Source organism: Ochotona princeps, chromosome 2, assembly GCF_030435755.1.
Source record: "Ochotona princeps isolate mOchPri1 chromosome 2, mOchPri1.hap1, whole genome shotgun sequence".
Lineage (NCBI taxonomy): Eukaryota > Metazoa > Chordata > Mammalia > Lagomorpha > Ochotonidae > Ochotona > Ochotona princeps.
Window position 1 is genome coordinate 65,189,238 of NC_080833.1, and position 22,414 is coordinate 65,211,651.

The window sequence follows — 22,414 nt, forward strand, 5'->3', positions numbered from 1 at the left end:
AAAAAAATGTATAATCTGTGGCCTTAGGGTAAAAAATTCTATAAATGTCAACCAAGTCCAGTTGTTCTATTGTTTGTATGAGTTCTGTTGTTTCTTTGTTGAGTTTTTGTTTTGTTGATCTGTCTATAGTTGTTAGTGGGGTGTTAAGATCACCCACTATTATTGTGTGCATATCTATGTCTCCCCTTACGTCCGTGAGTAATTGCTTCACGTAGCTAGGTGCGTTTGAATTTGGTGCATATATGTTCACAATGGTAATTACTTCCTGATGGATCAGTCCCTTCACCAATATATAATGTCCTTCCCTGTCCTTTTTGATGTGTGTCAGATTGAAGTCCACATCATCTGAAATTAAGACAGCTACCCCAGCCTTTTTTTCTCGTCCATTGGCATGAAATATCTGTTTCCAACCTTTCACTTTCAGCTTCTTTGAATCTCTTCTGGTTAGATGTGTCTCTTGTAGGCAACAGATAGTTGGGTGCTGTTTGATAATCCATTCTGTTAATCTATGCCTTTTGATTGGTGAGTTCAGGCCATTTGTGTTGAGAGTTAAAATTGAGAGGTTGTGATTTTGCCCTGCCATACTTGTTTTTGTGGGTGTTGATATCTGTGTTATTGCCCTTCCTTGTGTGGACTTTAGTGGGGAGACCTTCCTGTTTGCCATCTTTGCTTATGATTCACCTCCTTTTTTTCTGGAATTAGTGCATTTCTAAGGAGATTTTGTAGAGCTGGTTTTGTGCTGGCATATTCTTCTAATTTCTCTTTGCTGTGGAAGTATTTGATTTCGTTCTCAAATACGAATGAGATCTTTGCTGGGTACAATATTCTTGGTTGACAGTTGTTCTGATTCAGGATTTGGAAGATCTTTGTCCATTCTCTTCTTGCTTGTAAGGTCTCTTCAGAAAAGTCAGCCGTGATCCTGATTGGTTTTCCCCGGTATGTGATCTTTTCTCTGCTTCGTACTTGTCTCAGGATTCTTTCTTTGTCTTCGTTGGAGTGGAACTTGAGCACCATATGTCTGGGTGAAGATCGCTTTGGGTCATATCTGCTGGGAGTCCTCTGACCGTCCTGGATTTGAGCTGGATTCATGTTCCAAGTGTTTTGAAAGTTTTCCTGTATAATTTCGTCGAGCACCATTTGCATTCCTGATTCTTTTTCCGCTCCTTCAGGAAGGCCAATAATCCTAATATTTGATTTTCTGAGGTTGTCTTTCATTTCTTGTATGGTCTTATTGGCTTTGTTCAGACTTGTCTCCAGCTGTTTCATGAACTGGGTGTGTTCGTTTTGTGTGTCTTCCGTTTCAGAGATCCTCTCTTCTGCTGTATTTGTTCTGTTGGTTAGGCTCTCAATTTTGTGCTCTAAGTCAAGGATTTTACTTTTCATTTGTTGTATTTCTGAGGCTATGTGGTTCTTGAATTCCTTGAAGTCCTCCCAATTCTTCTCATTGTCTCTGACATATTTTAACATTATTTTTTTGAATTCCTTGTCTGGTAGATCTTCTATGTCTTCATCTCGCATCTCCGAAATAGACATTGGCTTTCGATCCTTTATTGGTAGGGTGTTGGCACTCTCATCTGGATCATTACCTTTTCTGGTATTTCTTCCCATTGTGTTAGTGTTTCTTTTTTGAGAGACCTAGGCACCAGTGTGCTGAGGGGTCTCCAAGCACTATCTTGTAGAGATCGGAGTCTGCAGGCGTGGAGTAGCAGGGTGTGGGAATTTTCAAGGCACTTTTGGTGCGTCTCCAGAACACTGGACCTCAGGGCGCCTCTTCCAGGGCCCAGAGGATTCAAAGCGCACTCTCAGCTCGTCCCCTACAGGTATGCTACCACAGGGCGTGGGGGAGTGAAGGCACTCTCTGTGCGCGCACCCTGTTTACTGGATCACAGGGCTCGGAGCAAGGGACTATAGGGCGTGTTCCAGGTGCTCTCTGGAAACGCCTCCTGCGCAGGTCCGCCCACCCCAGCACTTGCAGGGGACCAACCGCCCCTGCGCTAGCAGGGAACTGCCCAGCCCAGAGGCGTGCTTGGGTTCCTGTGGGATAGCACCGCCCAGCTGAGTGCCACACCGCAAAGGCACAGGGGAGTATCCAGTGTGCCTTTTGCCTTTCTCCCAGACACAGTTTTGGCAGTCTCAAGGCACTCGCCCTGTGTCTCTAGAGGCTGGAGCCTGGGGGGGGGAGGGGCGGGGAGGCCAATTGTGTTCAGGCTCTGTCCGTGCCCCTGGGGGGCCAACTCCCGAAGCCTCCAACCCACCACTGTCCCCACCCAACTCACTCAAACCTCAGGTTCTTGCAGTCTGCCTCTTCCTCTGGTGGGAATCCTGGCCGCCAGTGCATCTCCCGACTGCTGCGTCAGTTGCTGGTCTCCGCACGGGTATTGACATATTTTCTTATAGAGAACATTCTAGATATATTTTCATTGACATGATTTCCCTTATGTTTGTCCAAAATGTGAAGAAATTTCATTCTAGAAATATAATAGCTTCTTTCTCTCTCCTTTGATAAAGCCTTGTGAAGTCAATACAAAGGCAATCGGAAAAGTTGATGATCTTCTTGAATTGTACATGGGAATTAGAGATATTGATTTAGGTAAGTTTATACTATTATTAAACGTCTTGTATCTCTTAATTTGATGAAGCATTATGCTTATTTATATCTTGTTTGTATTTATTGTCAGTTATATTTTCAGTTACAATATAATATGTAGTTATAAAAGTACTTGTGGGGTGTTGAAAAGAATAATGAATATAAAGATATTGAAAAATCATGAAAAGATTTGGCTCTTACTAACTTGGTCTCTTAGTGCCAAGAGAACTAAAAAAATTAATTAGTTCTTCATCTATAAAAGTGACAATGATATCATTTCCTTTCATTTTGTTTTATATATTAAAAATATATATGGTATTTCAAAAGGCTCATGGAAAAATGGAATTAAAAGTGTGAATTTGTTTTCGGGCAAAACATTTTTCATAACATGTAGAAAATGTATATTATGAACAAATTACTTAAAATTATTTAAATTTCTTGCATCAAAATAAACTCATGCTTTTAGTTACAGTTTCTCAAGAACTTTCTGAACCACCCTCACACGTGAGAAGTTTTGTAAATTATATGTAAGAAAGATATTATTTTATGCATCAAATTGATATTAATTACCTTATGTATTTATTATAATAGTCAAGTTGTGCATGGTTTGATAGAGTTGCTGCAACCCTGTAAATCATGAATGAGCAATGTGAAGACAATGCATATACTTGTCATGTAATGACAGCTGAGTAGTTGAATTTTTATTCTTGTTAAAAATATTTATTTATTTGAAGATTTATTTGTTTGAAAAGCAGAGTTATGGGGGAAGGGGTGGGCATGGAGAGAGAGACATATCCACCTGCTGATTCCTAGCCCAGATGGCTGTAACGGGCAGTGTCAGGCCAGGCCAAAGGCAGGAGGCAGGAGATTTCTCCAGATCTGCCACATGGGTGCAAGGACCCAAGCACTTGAACCATTTTACCCTTGTCTTTCCAGGCCATTATCAGGGGTTCTGACCTGGAAATGGATTAGCTAAGACATGAACTGGTGCCCATATATGATGCCAGCTTCACAAACTGTGGCTTTACTTGCCATGCCACAACACCTGTTTCCCTAACCCTAAATATTTATTTATTTAAATGAAGAAGAGGCAGAGAGAGTGAGTTTCTATTCATGGATTCAAGATCAACACACAGTTTGAAGTCAAAGCCTTGACTGGTTTCCCTGCTATCTGGTACTTAACATTCATCTTTCTCTTTTCTGTTTTACTCTTCTTCCATATTTCTTATAGAATTACCACAAGAAAAAATTAAGAGTTAGTTTAAAGAACTTAAGTGGTCTTTATTTGTGATTCTAGACATGAGCAACATCCCATTGCTATAAATGAATGAGTGTTGTGAAGAGCTGAGTGGAGGAGCTTGGCTTAATAGACAGAAAAAGGCTGAAGCAAGCAGAAGCAGAGGACAAGAGGGGGCTCAGTCATTTCAAGGTTATTTTCCTTGTCAAGGTTAAGTCAAAGGGTACTTCCTTATCATGCCAGCTACAATGACTTTTTAGGGTATTATGCTTTTGTTTCTTCTTGGAAGGGAGATAAACAACTTAGTTTCAACTTGGTGACATGCAGCTTCATGATCAGTCATTATTATTATTATTATTATTATTATTATTATTATTATTTTGGTCACTTAAACCAGTGGCTTCCTATAAATGTTATTAAATAAAATTTATTTTTTGTTTTGTCTTGCCTGACTGAATTTTGAAATTAGAATTTCTATACTAGATGTATACATAATTATGTAATGGAAAAACCATGTGAATCTGTTTCTTGAAGCAAACTGTGTAGCAGGTGTTTACTCCAAGTAGAAGTGGAACTGAGATGCTGCTGCAGAAGGCGGATGTCCTACAACTTCCTACCCAATTCTTTTGCACTTGTGCAAATGTGGGCAAAAGGAGTTTAGAAATGGCAGTACTTATAAACCCAGAATAACTTGGTAACATTTATTAAAAAAATACTACATTTCTTTACGTGAGCAGTTTCTGAATAATGTAACTATAGGAACATTGTATGATTTAGGAGCAAATGTGTAATTTGCTGGGGCTTAATGAGCTCAAGCTGAGGGGAACCAGTCTTCGCAAGTGGGAATCTAAAACAATCCTTAACTGTAGAGGTTAATTGTAGGTACAAGCCTTATAGTTACTTAAGTATTAATTGAGAATAATTAGATAAACTGATCTTGCTCTTGTACATGTGTGCTTTATAATAAAATGTTGTAATAGGGCAAATACTTACAAATGAATTAGGAAGCAGTTCTTTAAGAGTTAATTTTGTTTTGCTCTCAAAAGTTCAGGATATTAACCATTCTTCACAGACTCTCTGTAAATTAACTGGCAATATCTTTGTAAGGTTATTTAATCATTTGCACCAAATTCTTCCAATTGACATGGAAAACTGTTATTATAGATGATAAACAATGTGATCAGCCACCTGAAATGGTAAAGTGTAAGGAAAGTAATTATTTGATGATTGTCAAACTAGGAATTTCTCTCATTATTCAAATATGATTAGCATGAGATATAAATTGCAAGTGTGGAACTAATTTGACAGACAAATGAATCTACTTGCTTATATGTATTCTCAGTACTTTTAGCCTTTCAGGCAATGTGAATTCTTTTAAAAAATATTGCTATTTTGTTTGAAGGTCAGAAAGAGAGAGAGATCTTCTATGCACTGAATCACCCAAGACTGGATCAAGCAGAAGCCAGGAACCTTCAATTCCATCCAGATCTCCCTTATGGGTGACAACAACTTAAGTCCTTAAGCCATCATCTATGCGTTAAAGTTGAATTATCAGGAAGCTGGATCAGAAGTGGAGTAGCTGGAACTTATACCGGGCACTCCAGTAATGGGATGTATGTTCCCAGCAGTGACTTAAACTCTGTGCCAAATGCCTACCTAAATGTTAATTTTTACTACCAATTATATTGATAGCATTATTCTGGAATTGTTAATATGTTTCTGGATAAAAATTTAAAAAGCAATATGGCAATAAGATAGCTTAAAAGCTATCTTTGAAAAGGATTTGGATGTAGTTATTATTTGAAAATGGAATATAATTAGAATAAGATTTTTGAAAGATTTATTTATTTTTGTTTGAAAGAGTTACAGAGAAAGTTAAAGATAGAGAGAAAGAGATCTTCTTCCATATGCTGGTTTACCTTCCAAATGGCTGCATTGGCTGGAGTTGGGAGCTTCCTTTAGGTCTCCCACATGGGTTTATATTCTGTTTTCCCAGGCTATAAATAGGGCACTGGATCAGAAGTGGAATAGCCGGCATTTGAACTAGCATCTATGCCACTGTGTTGGCTCCAAATGAAAAATTTTTAAATGAATGATTTTTTATAAAAACGATTTACATGTTTATTTTATAATAGGGATGGGGAGAGAATGAGCGAGAGAGTGCAATTACATCCAGTGGTTCACTCCCCAAGTAGTTGTAATGGCTGATGTTGGACCAGCAAGACCAACATCCAGAAGCTGCATTCAGATCTCCCACATTGGTGCAGGTGCCATATTTTGCTGCTTTTCCTGGCCTTTAGCAGGGAGTGGGAGCAGCAGCAGAGTAGTTGGGACTTGAACCAGCAGTCTTGTGGCATGCTGACATCACAGATGGGAACTTTACTGCTATGCCACAGATGAATTTTTGTAGGAAGTACCCCTGAGAGTGAAAGTTGTTCATTTGGTTGCACAGTTAGCCTGTGAACTATCACATGTTAACCAACTAGTGTGAACATGGGTCACCTTGAAATATTGTCCATGAGGAAAAACTAACTTCTGGAAGAGGCTGGGATCTATATGACTTTACATATGATTGACGTAACTTAATGGAACATTGTATTGTATAACTTTCTTCTTGAGTGCAGAACTACAGTGATCTTTTCTTTCCTTGTTTTTAAAGATTTATTTTATTTGAAAGTTAAAGTTACACACAGAGAGGTGTGTGGGGAAGAAATCTTTCATCCTCTTGTTTATTCTCTAAGTGGCTGAAATGGCCAAGGCTGTGCCGGGCTGAAGCCAGGGACTGGGAGGAACTTCCAAGTCTCCCATATTGATGCAGGGCTCCCATCACCAGGGCTATCTTCCACAGCTTTCTCAGGTGCTGTATCAGGAGCTGAATTGGAAGTCGAGCAGCAAAGACTCGAACTGGAGGCCACACAGGTGCTGGTGCCTCAGGCCCAGCCCAACAAGTCGCAAGGACGGCCCAGACTGCAGTGATTTCTGTTGATACTAGTTTAGGAAGTTGGAGATGATCTTATCTCTGTCAAAGTTTTAGGATTTCTAACTTTTAAAAGATGCAGGAATGTGGAGAAAGCAAATTTAAATAATGTTTCTAACTTGTTTAATCTACATAAACTCTTTTAAAAAAGTACACATTGATGGTATTTGAGAGAATTGTTTTTCCTAGGATTGTTTTCTTCTTTTAGTGAATTCTAAATATTCTAGAAAGTCATCATTCTTAGGTAAAGCCTATGACAGTTTGAAAATAGATTTTCATTAAGACACATATTTTACAGTGCCTGTGACTTTGATGTATGACCTCTGTGTAAATTGTTTGAAGGAGGCTGATATTTGTGGACAATTAGGGAAAGTGAGTGTTGAAATATTTCACAGATAGAGACAGTTTCAGATGTCATGGTTAAGTCAACAATGATGGAAAATATTCTTTACGTAAGGTCTGTGATTTGCCATTTTATAGATCTGAAAGCCGATTCAGAGGTTTATTAACTCGCCCAAAGTCAGCTACCATGTTAAGAGCCAAGATTTGATCTGGGGACTTTGATACCAAGATTTTTGCTCTTTAAAAAAGATGTATTTATTTAGTTATTTGAAAGGCAGAATTACAGAGTCAGGGAGACAAATGGAACGAGGTCTTTGATTCTCTGGTTTACTGCCCAAATACTTGCAGGAGCCAGAGCTGAGCCAGGCACCAGCCAGGAGCCAGGAACTCCATCTGGTTCTCCAGTGTAGAAGACAGGAGCCCAAAAGTACTTGGGTGGTCTGCTGCTGCTTTCCTAGGTGCGTTAGGAGCTGGGTTACAATTAGATGCGTTAGAAGTGGATTAGAAACTGGGTTAGAGGAGGCTGGTGTCTCTGGTAGTGGCCCTGTGTCACAATGCTAGCCCTGATACCAAGATTTTCAACTATGAATTAATATCTTATATCTAAAATGTCTGTTTAAATATGTAAGAACTTGATGGGAATTATATGTTGATGTGTCGCTAAAATAGATTTGTCATGGGTAATAATATAAAAACCAATTCTATGGTGATAGATATGAAGATATTCTCAAAGTGGCCAGTAGAGGTCAGCACTTAGCTGCTTTATGTGGTATACACTCTGGAATATTTTTTGCATGATAATATTCCAACGTCAACTATTATTGTGATATCTGTGGTTCTATTATAGTCAGCAGATGAAAATAACTTTAGTTTCTATCATATGTTAATAGGTAAACTATGTCTTTCTAAAAAGGATTTCATTTTGCTTTTTTTTTTTTTTTAAAGATTTATTTATTTTATTACAAAGTCTGATATACAGAGAGGAGGAGAGACAGAGAGGAAGATCTTCCGTCTGATGATTCACTCCCCAAGTGACTGCAATGGCCGGTGCGTGCTGATCCAAAGCCAGGAACCAGGAACCTCTTCCGGGTCTCCCACGCGGATGCAGGATCCCAATGCATTGGGCCGTCCTCAACTGCTTTCCCAGGCCACAAGCAAGGAGCTGGATGGGAAGTGGAGCTGCTGGGATTAGAACCGGCGCCCATATGGGATCCCTGGGCTTTCAAGGCGAGGACTTTAGCCGCTAGGCCACGCTGCTGGGCCCGGTAATTTTGCTTTTAAGTCAGATGTTCTATCAGCACTAAATTTATATCATATATATCCTCTAGTAAGGATGTTTGCACTATGATTATATGTTATTCACTGGCAAAAACTCATAATGTGTTAAGTTGTGTCACCTTTTGTTAAATTGCCTTTGAATTTGTATAGCAGATCAACAGATTTGTGAGGCACTGTGTTATATATAGTATTTCCAATACAATCTTGCAGCTACCCAACTAGTATTTTATTTTAAAAGATTTTATTTATTTTTATTGCAAAGTCAGATACACAGAGAGGAGGAGAGACAGAGAGGAAGATCTTCCGTCTGATGATTCACTCCCCAAGTGACCACAATGGCTGGTGCTGTGCCAATCCAAAGTCAGGAGCCAAGAACTTTCCTTCAGGTCTCCTGTGCGGGTGCAGGGTCCCAAGGCTTTGGGCCATCCTTGACTGCTTTTCCCAGGCCACAAGCAGAGAGCTGGGTGGGAAGTGGAGCTGTTGGGATTAGAACCAGCACCCATATGGGATCCTGGTGTGTTCAAGGCGAGGACTTTAATTGCTAGGCCACCACATGGTATTTTTGGTTGCTTCTTAAGACCAGGGGTTTCTTGGTGGCAAATATCCTATCTTGGTCATTAGTTAATCCTGGCTTCCTACATAATACTTTTTCCTGTTTGGCAAATATCTGTTAGAAGGCATAAAAATGGTGAATTCACAGGGAATGTGAATTCAGAATTTATTAGTTCAGAACTTTAGCCCTTAGGGAAGTCATTATATTTTGAGCTCTAATTTCCACATCTGTAAAAAGGGGCATAATAAAAACGACTTTAGAAGGTTGTTAAAGCATCAAAGTTAATCACAAGTAGGTGAAGCCGTTGTCACTAGTGAGGATCACTAACAATTGTTGCTGATAGTGATGGCTGTGGTGGGAGAGGCGGACCGTGCAGGACAGTGGGGCTGGCAGTGTGACCGTACCAGAGCAGCAGAGCAGTGGTCGTGGTTCATGCACTCTGCTGTGCTTGACGGAGTGTCTGCGTGAGACTGGATCTCTGGATTGCAAGGTCACAGTGTGGACGCCTGGCAGCAGCCTTTGACTCATGTGAGTGGGAAACCACACCAGAGATTCCAGGTGAGAGCAGGCCAGGCAGTCCACAGCATGGCATTCCTGGGCTCACTGCCCTGGAGCATGCTCCCAAGGTTGGAAGCAAGCATGCGCACATGTTCTTTTCTGCCCCTGAAAGTGGTGTGTGTGTGTGAGTGTGTGTGTGTGTGTGTGTGTGTGGCAGAAACAGAAAGAGAAAGAGTGAAGGAGAGAGAGAGAGAGACAAAGAGAGATCTAGATCTGTTTAGTGGCTACCAATGAATTCTATGTGGTTGTCACTGTTTGCCTCAGCATTGGAAAGCACCAGCTATACATAGTTTCTCTGTTTCTAAACAGACTTTGTTATTTTCATTCTTTTTTCACCTGGATGGTATCTCACTCTTCTGTCAGTGTAATCTTTGGGTGAATTTTCACTTTTTGCAAGGTCTGTCAGAGATATTTACAATGATAAATGAAGCAGAATTTTATTTAGGTCTTTTCTTTATATTGAGACTTAATATGCAAATTTTGATTACTCTCCTTCACATTCGAGCTTTGGGACCGGAGTTCTGTGCTTTGCTGTTCTTCATTCGTGCAGTGCGTGTCATTGTAAACAATGTCTAAACGTAAATGCAGGTGTTCCAGCACTTTCTGTGAGTAAGACACTAAACTGGTAGACATAAAAGACTGAGTAAGCTATTCAAGGGCCACTGAGAATTTATTCTATAATAGGAGAGAAAAAACATATATAACGTCAGTGCAGAGCAGTGTTGAAAGTGCACTGTGAGGCCTCATAGCTCAAAGTGTTGCTCAGGGGTCAACGTTGTTGGGGAGCTGCTGGAAATGTAGACTCCCAGGCCGTGATAGCATCTGCAATTTGCCACTATCTCAGCTGACATGCTTGTACATTTCAGCATGAAAAACACCAGCAGGAGTACTTAAAAGTTCTGGCATCATTGCCAGTTGCGGACAAAGGATTTCATGGAAGAGAGTGTCTTGAAGAAGAAAAAGGACTTTGACAGTAGAGCTGGTGAATAGGATGTTTTCCTGGGCAAAGACTGGAGGGAGTTAAGATGGCATTTTGGGGGGTGTTACTTGGGCATGATGTATTAAACTGCTGTCTGCAATATTGGCATCTTGTAGAGGGGCTGGTTCAAGTCCTGGCTGCTCTACTTCCAATCCAGTTCCCTGCTACTGCACCTGGGAAAGCAGTGGAAAATAGCCCAACTGCCTGGGCCTGTGCATCCATGTGGGAGACGTGGATAAGCTCCTGGGTGTGGCGTGGTCTACCTCTGACGGTTAAGGTTATTTGGTGAGTGAAATAGTAGATGGAAGATCTTTCTCTCTTTCTCTGCTTTTCAAATAAATATAATAAGTTTTTAAAAACATGGCGTTTTGAGTGGCCAGATGTATGAAGGCATAGTATTGGTGTAGAGGGCCATAGCATTGGTGCCACGAGGACTATTTCTATTTTTTAAATGTGAGAACGATGTAGATAATTTCAGAAGTGGGAAGGAGTTTCGCTGTCCTCCTTTCTCATCCACCAGTTGAATCAGAAAGGTGCTTTAGTAAGAGGACTTTTATGTGCCTCTCTGGGGTATTTTGCCAACTGGACTTGGTGATGAAGGAGAAAACATACTGGCAGAGAGCATGAGATGGGAGAGAGCAGCAGTTGGAGAGACTGCAAAGGTGGGAGGAAGCTGATGGTGCCTGGCCAGCAGGCTGAGGGCCTGGGAGGAAAGGGAGAGATACAAAATAATCTTGCCACAGATGACACCAGTGGAAACAGGAGGAGGAGCTGTGACTGCTTTAGAGGGAAGGTGATGTCTGCTTTCTGGCCATGCTGTCTGAGATGCAATGAAACACCCAATATGAATTACCCATCAGTTATGCAGAAATGGCTGTATGGGACTCATAGGAGAAATGGATGGAATCTCTTGCTTTATGAAGAATGTTGATGGAGAACATGGTTTCTTACCTGACTGAAGGCAGGTGTCCTTTTTCCTTCAACACTGTGCCTGTTGGGGGAGAGGAAGCTTTCCTTATACACACTGAGGTTCCTTAATGAATTAGGAAATTATAATCTAACAGTCTTTAGGAGCACACAGAATAAACATTACAAGCCAGGCGTAGTTTTACTGCATTTAAACCAGCACCAATTAAAAATACTTTTCTTTCAATTTGTCTACTACATATCGTTTTTCCTCTCTTGTCTGTGTAGAACTTCCTCCCAACATTTTGCAATGGCAATGTGAAAACACATAGTACAGTTGAAATAATTTGATAAATACCTCTGTAACTATCATCTATTCCACCATTAGTATTTTACTACTATTATTTTGCTACCTAGTTTGAAAAAGGATTTATTGATTTATTTGGAAATCAGAGTGGCATAGACAGAGGGAGAAGAGAGAGAATTCTTCCATCCGCTGGTTGACTCCCAGAATGACTACAACAGTTTAGGACTGGTCAGGATGTGTGCAGCAGAGGCCCAAATACTTGGACCATCATCCAGTGCTTTTCTAGTGGCTTAGCAGGAAGCTGGATCAGAGGCAGTGCAACCAGGACTAGAACCAGCACTCTGATATGCGATTCTGGTATCACAAGCAATGGGCCGGTGCACGCAGATCCAATGCCGGGAACCAGGAACCTCTTCCGGGTCTCCCACAAGCAATGGTTTACTTTGCTCCACTACAGCTCTGTCCCCACCTACTTTTCTACTTATTTATTCTTTTTTAAATAATAAATTCATTTTATTTTGATGATGTCCTCACAGTTGAGAAGGAAACATGACGGGTTTCAGCTGCAATCAAAAGATCATCCATATAATGGATTAAATAAATATTTGGAAATTGTGATCTAATTCCTTTTAAGGCCTTATCCACATATATCTGACAAATGGTAGGGCTGTTCATCATCCCTTGTGGGAGCACAACCCAGTGGAAACGTTGGGAAGGGGCCTTTAAATTGATGGACGGTAAGGTAAAGGCAAAACGTGGAGCATCTTCCGGGTGCAAGGGAATGGAGAAAAAGCAGTCTTTTAAATCTAACACAAGCATATGCCAATCTTTTGGTATTCCCACAGGAGATGGCAAACCAGGTTGTGTGGCCCCCATAGGGGCCATGACGGCATTTACTGCACGTAAATCTTGTAAAAGCCTCCATTTATTATTTTTCTTTTTAATAACAAAAATTGGGGTGTTCCAAGGAGAGGTGGATGGAACAATATGTCCAGCCTCAAGCTGTTCCTTTACCAATTCAATTGCAGCCTCTAATTTTTCACTTGAAAGGGGCCATTGTTCAACCCAAACTGGTTCATCTGTTTTCCATGTTAATTTAATGGGCTCCACTAACCGATGAGGCTGCTCTACAATGGTCCCTGCGAAAAATGTCCTAGCCCTGTCACAGACTGGTTGGGGGTCACCTTGAAGATGTCTGCCCAAACCTTTTCCAGGAAAGTATCCCTGTCTATTAAGCATATTTGGCACAGGCTGAGAGGTCAATACAACATTCATGGCACTCAACAAATCTCGTCCCCACAGGTTGATAGGAATATGTGGTAAGACATACGGCTGGAAAACTCCTGAATGCCCCTCTTGATCCTTCCACCTTAACAACCTGGCGCTTTTCTGTGGCTGAGAAGTTCCTATCCCTTGGAGAACGGTTGGGGTGGCCTCTAATGGCCAGGAACTTGGCCACTGTGTCTGGGATATAACTGTACTATCAGCTCCAGTATCAAGTAAACCTGTGAATTTTCTCCCTTCTATCTCTAACTGTAAGGTGGGTCGGGTTTGCATGTCAGAGACCCAACATGCCAAGGGGCCAGAATGTCCAAATCCTCCTTGTCTATCTCTCTTAAGAATGGGGTTGTCAGTTGGAACCTTGGGGATCAAGATGAGCTGGGCCAATCTAGCTCCTGGTGGAATGATTATAGTGCCTTTGGCTGATTCTGCCATGACTTCTATTTCTGCGGGGGTATCCTCATCTATCACTCCTGGGAGTACTCTGATTCCATGCATAGTAGCACTACTTCTTCCTAGGATCAGGCCCTAGGTATTCTTAGGCAAGGGGCCCCTGACTCCTGTTTTTATCCGTTGGGGCCTCAGGAGCAGGGTCAATACCTCTCCAGAGGTGGCACAGAGGTCTATTCCTGTGCTACTTGGTGTTGCTCTGAGGAGGGTTGAAATGTCGGTGTTCCTTGCCATGGGAGAGGGACTCTGAAAGGAGTCTGCGCTGTTCCGGAAGTTACAGGTGTCTGCTGGGCTCCATACACCTGAGGTTGGGGGGCCCGGAGCAGGCCCCTGATCCCGTTTCCCGATAGGGGATTGCCTTGGGCATCATATCTGGACCTACAATCACTGCTCCAATGATAGCCTTTATGGCATCTTGGACAAAGATCTGGGGCCTGCAAGGATTGCGGGGGTGATCTTCCTTGTCGCGGAATTTTGGGGCACTGTTTTTTAAAATGTCCAGGCTGTCCACATCTGAAACAGGTTTTGGGAGGCGCCCTAGGGTGGGGCTGAGGGTGTTGAACAGTGGCTGCTATCACTTGCCCAAGGGCATGGGTGGAGTCAATATGTCTGCAAATTTTGAGATAATCATGCAGGGACTTATTTCTGTGGGACCTGAGAGCATCCTGGCAATATTTATTAGCATTCTCAAAGGCTATATGCTTAATTACTGGCATAGCCGGTTCCATGTTACCAAAGATCTTAGTAGCAACCTGCATAATACGGTCCACAAATTCTTGAAAAGGTTCTGTAGGGCCTTGCAAGACCTTGGAAAGCTGGTCTCCTGTATTAGCGTTAGGTAAGGCTCCAAGGGCTGCATTTGCTATCTGTGCATAAACTCCTAGGTCATAATTAACTTGTTGTTGGATGCCCTCAAAAGGTCCAGTGCCAGAAAGCATTTCAAGGCTTCGATCTGCATGTCCCCCAGCCACATTCTGCTTGGCAAAGAATCTGCACCTATCTTGAAAGTCCCCTCTCCATAGGAGAAAGTTGCCACCATCGAGAGCAGAGCGGCACAATCGCATCCAATCACTAGGAGTAAGATTCAAACTCGAAAAGGATTCTATGAGTGCAAGAGTAAAGGGTGCCTGAGTACCATAATCTTTAACAGCCTGCTTTACATTTTTGAGGTCTTTAAATTGAAGGGGCTGATGCTCCCGGCGAGGGGGACCTCCTCGAACTGGGACCTCTATTACAGGGAAGCATCGAACCCCACCCACAGGCTGATCAGTGAGGTCGTCACTCCATGGCCGCGTGGGGTAATTATTGGGTAAATGGCCCGTGGCTTCCTCCTCAGGAGGAGCGGTAGGGGTCACAAAATTAGGGGCATATGGTGGTGGTCTTGAACTGGACAATTTGCCAGAGGAACGTGCACCTATTCCTGCTTTCTTTAACTTTGTTTTAATGTCCCTAATTTCCCGCTTTAAGAAAACCTTCTCCTTATCCTTAATTTTCTGCTTTAAGAAAACCTCATCTCGTTTGTCCTCACTCTCTTCCGAGGAAGAGGCCTCGTTCTCATCTGAGAAGAGGCTTCGGTCTCCTCTAAAGAAGAGACCTCACTCTCCTCTAAAGAAGAGGTCTCACTCAGGGTGGTCTCACTTGAGGCCGCCTCATTCCAGGCTTCCAAGGACCATAGAACTTCCCTCCCCTGGATTTCTTCAAAAGTAGTCTGTACTTCTCTTAACTGTTTCTCAACTTTCACTTTATCAGTAAATAATGAATCACGGACTAAGCGCCACAAAGAAAAGTTAACAATGGGGAAATTATCTGGGTCTTTTTGTAAACAGGATTGTAAATTGGCCTTAACCTGTTCCCAATCGGGAATACTCAAGTTGCCTGAAACAATAAACCAAGGACTGCTAGATTGAATGGCTTTAACAAAATTTCTAATCATTTTAAATTTAACTGGCATCCCCAGTTGATGTAGAAGTTCTTCAAGCTCGGTGGCCAATTTATCCCGGGAGAAGGCAGAACCCATTTTATCGTCCTTTTCACTGGATAAATTAAACACCAAGACCTAACTATACTTCAAAATAAATCTAAAACCTGACTATACTTCTAAATAAATCGAAAACTTGCAAAATAAATCCAAAACCTAGTTATATTTCAAAATAAGTCTAAAACCTAACTGTATTTCAAAATAAAACTAAAACCTGACTATATTTCAAAATGAAACTCCCTCTCCTACCAGTTTAGCAGAGACTTACAATACGTCCCACTTAAATGAGCCAATCTCAAAAGGTTAAATACCACATGTTTGCCTTAATTTGATATGATGTTATGTATAACATGTTATGTTATGAATGTTATATGTTGTGTATAAACCAAAATTGAAATGTCAATGAGGTGGTCACAGAAGGTGGATAAGAAATCGCATTTACTTTTACCATATTGGTTACTCATTACTATGTCAATTAATTCCATAATGATGTAAATTTTTGCTGATGGTATGTTGGAGCTTTTAATTGATCGGGATGATACTCTGCTGGCTCTGTCATCAGACCAGAGAGGGTATACCTAAGAAGCCGTTGAACTTGATTAGACAATAAGATGCTGGACTCTATGTTTGGTATACGCTTGCAATGGGGGAATCTCAACTGAACTTGAGCTGTGGTTATGCAACAAGGTGGAGGAATCCACCATGGTGGGAGGGTTTGGGGAGGGGTGGGGAGAATCCCAGTACCTATGAAACTGTGTCACATAATACAATGTAATTAATGAATTTAAAATAAAATTAAAAAAAAAAAAAAAAACCACAATACGTCCCACTTACCTGCATCAGCTGGCCAGCCTCCCGGGACGACCCTTCGTCGTATCCTCTCTTTCTCAATCTCGGTGGGACCTCCAGATGTTGGCAACGCCCGCGTCGCCACGTACCCCAAGCCGAGCGGAGGGACTAGGGTTACAAAAAAGACAACACACAGTGAGACAACACGCAGTACACAGAATGATGATCGATGATAGATTGATTTTTATTGAAACTCCAGGCTTTCTTTTATACTCTGCCTAACTCCTCCCAGTGTTTATCCAGTCCCCAAGTGGCCACCCTAAATCCTTCGAGTTCCTCCCAGTAGTGGCCACCCTAAATCCCTTGAGTTCCTCCCAGTGTTTATCCAATCCTCTAGTGGCCACCCTAAATCCCTTGAGTTCCTCCCAGTGTTTATCCAATCCTCTAGTCTCCACCCTAAATCCCTTGAGTTCCTCCCAGTGTTTATCCAATCCCTTGGCAGATAACTTGACAAATAGGAAGCAGGAACTTGCGGTTAAGCCAGTGGCTAGATGTATCAGGCCAAAATTGCCAATCCTGTTACCCTCTGAGAAACAAGCTAAGCTGTGGAGTTAATTCTTGGGAGACCGGGGCCTGCACCCTGTGTCTCATCACTGTGGCTGCGCTGTCCCTTCTGTACCTCCATCTTCTTCTTAACCTGTGTGTATTCTTCTACCTCATGCTAAACTTAGACCATCCAGCCATGTGAATGCCCTCCTCACCTTACCAGGGCTTTTAACACTGTCCCAGGTCACCCCACTCCCATTCGGATCTTGGTGACCTTCTGTGGTCCACAGTTGTTCCTGTCTTCCTGGTGTTACTCCTGAATTATTTAGAAGAGGAATAGTTCTTACGTGTTTGGAGGTGCTCCTGTGGACTTACTTGAAAGACTAGACCTTGTGCCTCATTCAAAGACCCTGTAATTGCTTCAGCCCTGAGCCTAGGGGAGGCCTCGAGGATGTGGAAAGGACAGACTGGGAGTTTTCTGGTGGGATTTGAGGTTTTGCTTTTATTTGAAGGTTCTGCACGCAAGTCCCAAATCATAGCCATGCTATCTCCTTCCTTCTGCTTGCTGGTGCTTTTTGGAAATGAACTGAGCTTCATGAGCTTCCAACCAGCTGGGGCAAATCCCATGGGAATGTACACTTGTGAAGATCCTGGTTCCTAGACATGGACTAGGGGGCCAGGGAATGTACTAGAAAAACACAGTAAGGGCATCACCTTCATGTTCTGCCCCAACCTGAGACACAATCAAAAAAGGTACCTTGATTCCACGGTTGGTCAGATGTCTTCCTCCAAGTTAGTAGATTGATGGAGCTTTGCCTAATTTCCCTTGGGGAAGAGAATTATATTTTATCACAGATGAGAATAGGAACTAATGGAGGGGAGAGAGAGAGAGAGAGAGAGAGAGAGAGAGAGAGAGAGAGAGAGAGCGCTCCTCTCTGGAGGTGGGGAGTGGCATGCTCCAAGTTTGTGTGCTGATGAGATTAGATGCAGAATTTTCTTTCAGGGGATTTTGTCTCATCTACAGGAATGCTGGAAATTCACAACTGATGGGCTCCAAGTTCGGGGACAGGGTAGGGGCGATGGTTGCAAATTGTTGGAAAGTATCTTTTCTTCCTTGATAAATGAGAGAGGATATCTTTCACAGTGATAAGGAGAGACAGAAGCAGGCATTCCATCTGCTAGTTCACTCACCAAATGGCTGCAATGGCCATGGATTCCTGGGTCTCCTACATGGGTGGCGGGGGCACAAGTATTGGGCCATCCTCCACTGTTTTCCTATGTGTATTAGTAGGCAATTGTTAGTGAGCAGAGCGACTGAGGCTTGAACCAGTACATGGATGTCAGAGTCATAGGCTGCGGCTTAATATGCTATGCCAAAATCAATACTTGAGTACTTTTATTGTTTTAATTTATACTGGAAAATGTGATACAAATATATGTTACTTTTGTAAAGTAATTTTTTGGTGCCATTTTTTCTTTCGTTCTCTGATGTCATCTCCTTGATCATTAATTTTTAAAAATTATTTTGACAGCTACCACCATGTTTGAGGCTGGAAAGGACAAACAAAATCCAGACGAGTTTGCTGTGGCGCTTGATGAGACTCTTGGAGACTTTGCGTTCCCAGATGAATTTGTCTTTGATGTTTGGGGAGCTATTGGCAAATTCAAGCAAGGGTGAGGTTCATGTGGATGATCCGTCACTGAAGAAACACACCATTGTTTTTCTTAAAAACAGCTCTGGAACCATCCTTTGGAGACTTCTGTGAACTTGGTTTAGTTTTACATATAAGAAATACATTCTTTGATATATCATTTTGATTTCTGAGTAGTTTTTAACACAATTACTAAAGATAAATGACCTAAAATGTAAATTTTAGTATGAGTTTATAAGTTTTTAATGCAAGTTTTAAGGAGTATTTCTAGACAGATGATTTTTGCTTTCTGTGAACACTTTTGCTTTATTTTTCACATGTACGTAATTGATGGCAATTGATTTTTAGTATTTTAGGTAAAGAAAATTATGGTTGCATGTAACATATTCATTTTGTTATACCAGCTTACGTAGGATACATTAGAAAATTAGAAAATTTTATGCCCATCATGGGTCTAGAAGCACTGTTTTTTTAATTTGTTTATTTGTTTAGTTTATTGTGTAGATTTGGGCTGTTGATTTCTGTAGCCCAGTCCCTCTCGTTGGCAAACAATGATTGGTTGATTTTTTTCTTCTTCTTTTTTTGTAGTTGCTCTTAAAACTTGTGTTTGACAGTTACTGTGCTGTGTGTTTGCATGTGTGTAAGAAGAATGAAAAAGCCAGATAAATCGGAATCACTTGCATCCCATTTCTTCTTAGAAGTTCTTAATACACACATACACATGAACATATGTATATATACATATTTGCTACTTTATGCTACTTGTTATGAGCACTCCAGGGAAGGTTGTATCTATATGTCCTTATGTCTATACGTCTATACGTATCTATACATATACATATATATATGTATCTTTTGGTGGAATTTTTCTTTTGAAAGCTATTTACTCAGAAAATAACTATGTTTGAGAACATTGGTTTTGGGATTAAGCAGCAATTTCCTGTAGTCACTTTAACTTTAGAAGGGAAACAATCAGAAATAGATGCTGTCCCCTTTATCCAACCAGTTGAAACAAAAGAGGAAGGGAGAACCAAGAAAAAAATTAATGTATTATTTTAGAGTTCTAACACCCACTTTCTGTAAACCTTATATTACTGAGAAAATTGAGGGTAAATGCCAGTTTATCACTCTTATTTGACATTTTATAAATCTAAAAGAAATGGAAATGAATGACTTCCTCATAGGTCACTCAATAGAGGCAGAGCATGGTGTGACCCAGCTGCTAAAATGTTGAATGAAAAATGCTATGTGTTGCCAAGGAAATTAGATAACTACCCACGAGGGAGTTGCCCTGGAAAACCAGAAGTGATCGCCTTTCATGCTGGGTTATCACTGAGATAGTTGTTGTTTTCTGGTAAAGCTTCACTTTTCCTGTCAGCCACTCCCTTTTTGCATGAGCTTAATGCTCTGAAGCTGATATTTGTTCAGTCTATCTGAAAAATCTGAAATGTGCAAGACGGAGTTTTAGTCATTAATATGTAACAAAAGCAGCATATGGGAGATAAATTATCTTAATACTCTTGTCCCTCTTGAAAATAGGATCCAGATCAGGCTATAATTTGTTGATCTTATCTAGTGGATATCTTTCAGATCTTTCCCAATTTCCTATTCTTTCTTTAAAAAAAAAAAAAGCTGAGATTTTCTATCTGCTGGTTTACTCCCCAAAGGCAATCAACAGCCAGGCTTGGGCCGGAATGAAGCAGACACTAAGAAGTCCATGCGAGTCTGCAGTGTGGGTGGCAGGGATTCAGGTACTTGAGCCATCACTTACTGCTGCCTTCCAGATGCAGGAAGGTGAATCGGAAGTGGAGTCACTGGCATTCAGACAAGAAATGCAAACATTCCAAGTGGTGGCTTAATTTGTTGTGCCACAAAGGCTGCCCCTCATATTTATTCTTGCTTCCATTTCTTAGAAAGACACAAACTGAGTTGAAGTGGGAGTTTTTAAAGATACTTCCACCTTGCATTGGGGTGCCTACGTTTGATTCCTGGTTAGGACTCTTGTCTCCAGCTTCTACCAAGGTAGCCTTTGGGAGGCACTGGCAATGGCTGCGGCAACTGGGTTTCTGCCACTTACATGGAAGATCTGGTTTGTGTCTGTGGCTTTGGCCTGGCCAAGCCTCAGCCCCAGACCCAACTTTGTAGTCATTTGGGAAGGGAGTCAATGAGCGGGAGCTCTCTTTGTCTCCGTCTCTGCCTTTCTTTATTGCAAATAAATACATAAACCAATCAACCAATCAATAAACAGAATGTGACTGATAAGTAGAGATATCTAACTTGATTTTTCAAGATGAGATATAGTTTACATATAGTAATTTGCAACTTTTTCAAGTAGAAGTTTCCTAAGTAAAGGACATTTCATGAATTCCATGTTACTGGTGCACTTCCATCACATCTAGGCACTCGCTGGTCTTTTTTAGTTATCATTGCCTATCTAACATGGTAGCAAAATTATAATTTCTTCTGTGAAATTGAGTTTTCCACATAATAGCTCTCCTAAATAGAGCTTAGTTATCTGCCAGAGATGTAAGAGGTCATATGACAGATGTGTCTAAAAGTAGGTGGCTGCAAGAACCATCCCATTACTCTGGTGCAGGTGCTAGGTTTGAAGGATGGCTAAGTGTTTTACTGACGTGATTAGTGAGTAAAGGGCTAGGGGATTCCATGCAACTCACAGTCCCAAGTACTGATGCCCTGTGTAAAGTACATAGTCATTATTTTCTTGGCACAGATTGAGGAAAATGTCAGAATAACTGCAATTCTAACACATATCGTAGTTACAAAATGCTTTTAAAATTGTGAAGTACAAAATGACTCAGCCTGTCCCTACATGAATACTTGAAATCTTAGCTTTAAGAAATGTTTCATGGTTATTATCTCTGAGAAGATGGGAAGTTGAATATGGCATTTGTATTTCAACTGGAGCCAGAAAATCCCCATAAGACTGAAGCATCATCTTTGATATTTTTCAAGCAATAATGCATATTGTTTTGAATCAACATTTACTGTTTTGAAATGTGCCATGTGATAGTGTTGACAGTGTCCAGATAAAATATTCAACTATTTTGGAAAAAAGTTTTTATACTTGAAAATGTTTTTTGAGATTGAATTTTGGGGAACTCTTTTTTCCCCCCATCCACTTTGGGGAACTCTTAATCTGTATGTGAGGTTGTAAGTTATGCTTTGTCCTAAATGTATTGTTTATTATATTTGCACTTATATGTACAATTTGGTTATGCATATATCAAAAAGCAAATTGTTTGTAAAGCTGTAATTTTTCACCATTTCTTAATTTTACTCAAAAATAAAAAGATGCACAGGTATGTACTGTATAATTCCCTTAAGATACAAGTCATCTTCTGTTTCTGTTATAAAAATTTACCTACTATGACACTGTCTTTTCTACCCTTCCTTGAAGAAATTTTATGGCAATAATTTCCAAACAAAGTATGAAGAAATCATAATTATTATCACAGCTCTGGGATGGGGATGCCTTTTAGACTTATCTTCTTGAGGCAATTTGAAGGACCTACGAAAACGGTCAGAAATCTTTACCAATAGCATATGTTTCATGGTGCTGTACAGGCAGGAATCTGCATTTTCACATCTTCCAGGTGATTCTAAAGGAGATGAACCATGAATGTTTACTTTGAGGTCTCTGAAGATCCCAGACTAAAATAGTGTAGAAAGGCACATATGGCTTTAAGATCTCGTGATCTATCAAGGTAAGTAAAGACAGGAAGATTTCTAATACTGTTAGATAAGTGTTGATGTTGCCATAAAGTAATGTGGAAAAAGCTATATATGATAGTAGGATTCCTCATAATTTTGCGAGGTAGCTTTTTAAAAATGGCTTATTTGCTTATTTTTTTTAAAGATTTATTTTATTTCTATTACAAAGTCAGATACACTGAGAGGAGGAGAGACAGAGACGAAGTGGAGCTGCCAGGATTAGAACCAGCGGCCATATGGGATCAAGGCGAGGACCTTAGCC

At 40.9% G+C, this 22,414-nt stretch overlaps 1 protein-coding gene across 1 annotated transcript in view; it reads left to right on the forward strand.

The window, feature by feature from the left end:
* Positions 1-19,127, forward strand: part of GIPC2 (GIPC PDZ domain containing family member 2) — a 102,668-nt gene extending 83,541 nt beyond the window's left edge. Inside the window, exons 5-6 of the mRNA XM_004582206.3 lie at positions 2,509-2,590; positions 18,301-19,127. Coding sequence (XP_004582263.1) covers positions 2,509-2,590; positions 18,301-18,446 — 228 coding nt within the window. The 3' untranslated portion in view covers positions 18,447-19,127. The remainder of the gene's footprint in view (positions 1-2,508; positions 2,591-18,300) is intronic.
* Positions 19,128-22,414: the final 3,287 nt, after the last annotated feature.